The 7,500-nt window shown below is 37.9% G+C and overlaps 1 protein-coding gene across 8 annotated transcripts in view; it reads left to right on the top strand.

The window, feature by feature from the left end:
- Positions 1-7,500, top strand: part of LOC135114250 (uncharacterized) — a 67,381-nt gene that overhangs the window by 43,388 nt on the left and 16,493 nt on the right. For 6 of the 8 annotated variants that reach the window (XM_064030089.1, XM_064030078.1, XM_064030099.1 and 3 more), the window contains one exon: positions 5,721-5,787. The exons of 1 other annotated variant lie outside the window; for it this stretch is intronic. In XM_064030089.1, the coding sequence (XP_063886159.1) occupies positions 5,754-5,787 (34 nt within the window). In that variant the 5' untranslated portion in view covers positions 5,721-5,753. Of the gene's footprint in view, positions 1-358; positions 450-5,720; positions 5,788-7,500 lie in introns of those variants that run through there. One more of the 8 variants, XM_064030117.1, reaches the window with a different exon arrangement.

Here is a 7,500-nt window from a genome sequence, read left to right as displayed (position 1 = left end):
AATAATTTGTGATGGAAACGGATACCAGATTCATTCATAGTACATCAGAATCAACCAGCATAAAGTAGTCTCGTCCAAAATTGTTAGATAGGTGAAAAAAAAAAAAAAAAAATGTAACAAAATTTTGACGATTTCCTGGGCGGTGACAGCCTGTTGTCCCTTAATTCTTTGAGTCATATACGACGGTGAGTTTCTTGGCAAGCTTGATAAAATAGGCTGGTGCAAGCTTAATGTATAATTTAGTAGACAACAGTGTTATCAAAAGGACCATATTATCGAACTAATCCAACTCTTCAGAGCTTGCAGTTTTAATCTCGCTGTATAGAATAGTTCAGTCTATTGACAGTGACCAGTTACTCCATTTGTCTTGACCTGTATCTCGTGTAGAGTGCATCTCTGAATATTCACATTGCAAGCCTGTAGTTCAAGGTACAACATCCAATACCTTGGTAAGGAGTGACAGTAAAATTCAGAGCATCTATAATATTAGGAGAGTTACAATATAAAAACAGTACATTTACACGTTAAGGAAGCTCAGTCAATCTTCATGGCACAGGTATTGTCATGGACAAAAGTTGAATACCTTGTATTCATTTTACTGCATTTTTGCCTTTTTTTCTTCAAAGTTAAGTCCCTTGCTCTACTGACAGTCTCCTGACAAACCCTTGCTGCAGTTGATGGATTCTTAACAGAGCATGAGACTTGTGATAGGAGGAAAACATGAACTATTATGTAGTAAGTGTTGAAGGTTACTTCTGACAACTGTAGTATATCTCAGGTTGTTGGGAATACAGTAGAACCATGACTAACCATGTTGAGCTATACAGATACATAACTGAAGATTCATTATTGCTGTATGTAACACTAATAATCTCACTCTAGTTAGAAATTTTATAGAATATTAGTTTTAATTTGGTGACATTTAGTTTTCCTTAATGTAAAAAAATGCCTGTGTTCTTTCTTTATTTTTCAATGCATTATTTGGTACTTTGCTTATGGGTATACTTATTATTTCATAGGTAGCATGGGATATGGTTCAAGATGGCAGGGCAAGTAACTAGGGTCAAGATAAGATAGTGTAGGTTTGGTGAAGAAAAGTAACCAATCTGAGTGTTTCATCAGCTGATCTCCAGTTTTGCTGAGTATTGGTGTTGATGGATCAGCTTTTAAACTTTTAATACAATAAGATGCTTGCTATTTAATCATCAAGGAAATAAAAGAAAGTATGTTGAGAAGTTGTGCCAGGGAAAAGAAATGACTGCCTGTTTTCTCCTTCTCAGTGAGTTGAAGGGCATTGTAGACAGTACTTCAGTTCTCCCACTGCTACCCCTCTCCCTATCTTCCACTTTTTTTTTTAATCAATTCATTCATTAATATATTTTTTACAGAGTCATAGAGCATCATTACCTAATTTATTTTCCAGACATAACATTTTTTTTTTCTGGTTTATTTAATTTCACCAGATTTTTAAAATTTGAAGTTACTCTTTTTTACCTCAGCAGATGCTTCCACTACACATAGGACTGTATTCTCAAATGTATCTGCATCTTATCTCAGTAACATTTTAACAGACTTTAAAGGATGTTACTATGATATTCAAGAGTGTTTTCATGTTTCTAGTCATAGTTTAATAAGGATTCTACATTGTCATTTGGGAAAAGACCTCTGAGATAATTTCTATGGTGTTTGAAAATAGTTCCAGTGAGAGGCATAAGCATTTAAGAATACACAAGCTTGTATTCTTAAATGCTTTGTTCTATCACTAAAACTATTTTTCAGAGGCTGTACAGGTATTAGGTAGGTTCTCATGAGTGATTTGTTTTATTAGTATTGCAGATTATAATTACAGAAACACCATTGAAAATCCCAGTAACTTTTATTTGAGCCTGTTAAAAGTCCTGGAGATAAGAGGCCAAAATGTTTGAAAATACCGTACAGATCTGTCTTAATCATAGTCACATGGTAAATTACATTAAGGATTACCACATCCATCTGTCCATATGTGATACCTGTTTCAACACTTCCTCAAAGGGACAACTATGATAGAAGTGTCCTTTTATTCATGTATTTAGGTTCTTTCCCTGCATGCTTTAATCCTCTCTTCTCACATCCCTTTCTCTCATGTGTTCCAGCATTCTGTCTTCTAATTTTACTGAAGGTTGTCCTGCACCTACAGCATCAACCACAGTTATCTTGTCATTTCACATTCAGATCTTTTTTTGCATGTGGCAAAATCATCCCAGATAAAGCTTTTGATCCCCTTGAGCACTCTACATCTCATTCCTTACCTTTACTTGATATGCCAAATCTGTTGCCTCTGTGTTCATGCATAATTGTAGTAAGAACTTGAATTCTTGCATCTCACCATTTTCTTTGTTCATCATTACTTTTACTTTGCTTTGGACATCCATCTCTAATTGTCTACCAGTTAATTTTTATTTTTCCTTCAACAGCATCACTATTTCTTGTTTTCATTTACATTTGTTCAAGAATGTAGAGTAGTATGTGTAATGTCACCTCAGAAGATAATGTACCTATTTTGAAACCCTTTCAGCACCACCACAGTGGTTTCAGCACCACTATAACAGTTTAAGCACCACCACTATAGTTTCAGCACCACCACAACAGTTTCAGCATCCTCACAGTAGTTTCAGCACCACCACAACAGTTTTACCATCCTCACAGTAGTTTCAGCACCACCACAACAGTTTCAGCATCCTCACAGTAGTTTCAACACCACCACAACAGTTTCAGCATCCTCACAGTAGTTTCAGCACCACTACAACAGTTTCAGCATCCTCACAGTAGTTTCAACACCACCACAACTGTTTCAGCATTCTCACAGTAGTTTCAGCACCACCACAACAGTTTCAGCATCCTCACAGTAGTTTCAACACCACCACAACAGTTTCAGCATCCTCACAGTAGTTTCAGCACCACCACAACAGTTTCAGCATTCTCACAGTAGTTTCAACACCACCACAACAGTTTCAGCATGACCACAGTAGTTTCAGCACCACCACAGTCATTTCAGAATTACCATAGTAGTTTCATCACCACTACAATAGTTTCAGCACCATGACAATTTTCAGCACCATAACATTAGTTTTATTCTAAATACCACTGCAATATTGTATTAAGTTTAGGATTACATTTTCATAATCAGGGGGATAAATATATCTCTAGTTACCTATAAATTTCAGTTGTATCATTATCTGTTCAGCTTTGATCAGCATTAATCCCTCCTCAGGATCCCCTAAGTGAAGGTGCCTCTGGCATTTTGTCTCTGCTAGTTGGGGGGACCTGAGGAGGTATTTTGCTGATTTTCCCTTGGAATGACTACTGCTTCCTTGGCAGAGACCCATCTCTGTGTGCCGAGTGCATAACAGAGATGATAGTGTCTGGCATGAATGTATACATTCCTCACTCTTTTCTCGACCTAAACCTTCCAAACCTTGGTTTAACACAGCTTGTTCTCATGCTATACATGATAGAGAGGTGGCCCACAAAAAAGGTACTTCCATCACCAGAATCTCGTGCACTTTATATTTCTGCCCAGAACCATGCCAAGTCTGTTCTCCAACTAGCCAAAAACTCCTTCATTAACAGAAAGTGTCAAAATCTTTCAGGATCTAACTGCCCTCATGACTTCTGGCATCTAGCCAAAAATATATCCAATAACTTTGCTTCTTCTTCTTTCCCTCCCTTATTTCAATCAGATGGTACCACTGCTATCACATCCATTTCTAAAGCTGAACTCCTCACTCAAACCTTTGCTAAAAACTCTTCCTTGAATGATTTCGGGCTTGTTCCCCCCTTTCCTCCACCCTTTGATTATTTCATGCTAACTGTTAAAATTCTTTGCAATGATGTTTTCCATGCCCTCGCTGGCCTAAACCCTCAAAAGGCTTATGGATCTGATAGGGTCTCTCCTATTGTTCTCTGAAACTGTGCCTCCGTGCTTGCACCTTCCCTAGTCAAACTCTTTCAGCTCTGTCTGTCAACATCTACCTTTCCTTCTTGCTGGAAATTTGCCTACATTCAGCCTGTTCCTAAAAAAGGGTGACTGCTCTAATCCCTCAAACTACTGTCCTATTGCTTTAATTTCCTGCCTATCTAAAGTTTTTGAATCTATCCTCAACAGGAAGATTCTTAAACATCTATCACCTCACAACCTTCTATCTGATTGCCAGTATGGGTTCCATCAACGCCGCTCTACTGGTGATCTGACTTTCCTTACTGACTCTTGGTCATTGTCTTTTAGAGATTTTGGCTGTTGCCTTGGATATATCAAAAGCTTTTGATAGAGTCTGGCACAAAGCTTTGATTTCCAGACTACCCTCCTATAGCTTCTATCCTTCTCTGTAACTTCATCTCAAGTTTTCTTTTAGACCATTCTATTGCTGCTGTGGTAGACAGTCACTGTTGTTCTAAATCTATTAACAGTGGTGTTCCTCAGGGTTCTGTCTTGTCACTCACTCTCTTCTTATTATTTATCAATGAGCTTCTAAACCAAACTTCTTGTTGTATCCACTCCTACACTGATGATACCACCCTGCACTTTTCCATATCTTTTCATATATGTCCAACCCTTCAAGAAGTAAACATTTCACGCAGGGAAGCCACAGAATGCCTGACTTCTGATCTTTCTAAAATTTCTGATTGAGGAAGAGCAAACTTGGTATTGTTCAATCCCTCAAAAACTCATTTCCTCTATCTATCAACTCAACACAACCTTCCAGACAACTATCCCCTCTTCTTCAATGATACTCAACTGTTCCCCTCTTCTACACTGAACATCCTCAGTCTGTCCTTTACTTATAATCTGAACTGGAAACTTCACATCTCATCTCTAGCTAAAACAGCTTCTATGAAGTTAGGCATTCTGAGACATCTCCGCCAGTTTTTCTCACCCCCCTAGCTGCTAACTCTGTACAAGGGCCTTATCCATCCATGTATGGAGTATGCTTCACATGTCTGGGGGAGGGGGTTCCACTCATACCTCACTTCTAGGTAGGGTGGAATCAAAAGCTTTTTTGTCTCATCAACTCCTCTCCTCTAACTGACTGTCTTCAGCCTCTCTCTCATCGCCGCAGTGTTGCATCTCTAGCTGTCTTCTACTGCTATTTTCATGGTAACTGCTCTTCTGATCTTGCTAACTGCATGCCTGCCCTTCTCCCGCAGCCTCGCTGTACAAGACTTTCTTCTTTCTCTCTCCCCTATTGTGTCCACCTCTCTAATGCAAGAGTTAACCAGTATTCTCAGTCATTCATACCTTTCTCTGGTAAACTCCAGAACTCCCTGCCTGCTTCTGTATTTCCACTTTCCTATGACTTGAATTCCTTTAAGAGGGAGGTTTCAAGACACTTATCCTTCTATTTTTGACTAGTGCTTTGGACCCTTTTCCTGGGACTGGCATCTCAGTGGGCTTTTTTTTTTTTTGGGGGGGGAGGATTTTTGTTGCCCTTGGCCAGTGTCCCTCCTACATAAAAAAAAAAAAAAAAGTGAATGTATGAAGTTTGAAGTTGTCTGTACCAATGAGTGGATTGAAATGGTAAATGAAGTCATGGTTATGTAGTGAAGCACATGAGCACCAGCTTATTAGGATTCATAACCAGGCATATTAACTGCTGAGACATATTGAGCAATATCACAAGGATTACTTGAGCTTATGACAAGATAGCTATAATAGGTTACATTATACTTTTTTTTTTTTTCAGAAAAGTGTCATCAGTCATCACACACCATCCAAGATGCCTTCAAATAGGAAACAAAAAAAGAAAAAAGGTATTTGTACTTGCTGTCAGTTGGGAAGAAGTGGTTGAGCATTGCTGGGAATCCTTCTTGGCATCTCATTACCAGTTATGATTTCCATATTAGGGAAGTTGACATAAACCGTGATTTTCCTGTTATTATCTCTAGGGGAGCAACCTGGTAATAACAAAGTGAAAACCAGATTCTTCTTGTGCTGCTGCTGTTTAAATAGTGCAAACATTTGGCCTCAAGACCTCACCTCATTTACCTGTATTTACCTATTTACCTAGTTGTGTTTTACAGGAAAAGAGCTATGCTCTTGTTGTCCTGTCTCCTTACCTATAAGCATCCAGCTTAACTTTAAATTCATGAATATTTGTTGCTTGTACCACTGTTTCATTTAAGTTGTTCCATATTTCTATGCTTCTATTTGGGAAACCATATTTCTTAATATCTCTTCTACTTGCTGTTTCCTCAATTTCACTCCATGTCCTTTTGTATTTCTTGAGTCCCACACAAATAAGTCTTCTTTGTCAACTTGATCCTTACCCTTTAAAGCTCTGTATATAGCAATCAGGTCCCCTCTTTCTCTTCTCTCTTGTAATGATGGAAGCTTCAATCTCCTTAATCTTTCTTCATAGGTTAAATCTCTCAAACTTGGTACCAATTTGGTTGCAGCTCTTTGGATCCTTTCTATTTTCCTTATTTCCTTTTTATTATGGGGTGACTAAACAATTGTGGCATATTCCAGTTTTGGTTAAATCACATATTCCATCAACTTTTTCATCATCTCTTCATCCATGTAAGCAAATGCCCCTTTCATCTTTCTTAGTAACCCATAGGTTTCCCCAACTATTTTGTTTACATGTTTTTCGGGTGATAAATTATCACTTATTGTAATTCCCAAATCTTTTTCTTCTTTGGTTTTCTTAATTTCCACTTCTCCCATGGTGTAGGAACTTGTCTGTCTTCTTTTGCTTTTTCATAATTCCATCACCTTGCATTTCTTTGCATTGAATTCCTCCCATTTCTTACTCCATTTATATATCTTATTTAGATCTTTCTGTAATATTTCACAATCCATATTGTTTTCCACTCTTTTCAATAATTTCACATCGTCTGCAAACAGACTTATATTACTGTCAACCTCATCCACCATATCGTTGACATACACCAAAAACATTACAGGGGCTAAGACTGTCCTCTGTGGTACTCCACTTGTAACTCTATGTCATTCTGATTTTTCCCCCTTTATTACTGTTCTCATTTCTCTGTCCCTCAAGAAGTCTGTAATCCAGTTCAGTGTGTTGCCTTGCAAACCCTCTATATTTTGAATTTTCCATAGCAGTCTCTGGTGTGGTACCTTATCAAATGCTTTTTTAGGTCTAAATAAACACAGTCTGCCCAACCCTCTCTCTCTCTCTCTTGAATTATATCAATTGCTCTACTATAAAAGCTCACTAAATTCATAACACAAGATCTTCCACTTCTGAAACCAAATTGTCTGTCAGTCAATGTATGTGTTTCTTCTGAATATTCCATCCATCCGTTTTTTACTATTCTTTTTGCTATTTTTGCCACCACACTTATTAGGGACACTTGTCTGTAATTTGATAGATCTTTATTACCTCCTTTAAAAATGGGCACAGTATTGGCTCTCTTCCAGTTTAGAGGGATTTTTCCTTCCTTAAAAGAACATACTATGGTATTGTGCATACTTCCTACCAGTTGTTCACAACATTCCTT

The sequence above is a fragment of the Scylla paramamosain genome, chromosome 2, assembly GCF_035594125.1.
Source record: "Scylla paramamosain isolate STU-SP2022 chromosome 2, ASM3559412v1, whole genome shotgun sequence".
NCBI lineage: Eukaryota > Metazoa > Arthropoda > Malacostraca > Decapoda > Portunidae > Scylla > Scylla paramamosain.
Note: the sequence above shows the minus strand (reverse complement) of the source record. Positions and strands in the feature narration are given on the sequence as shown.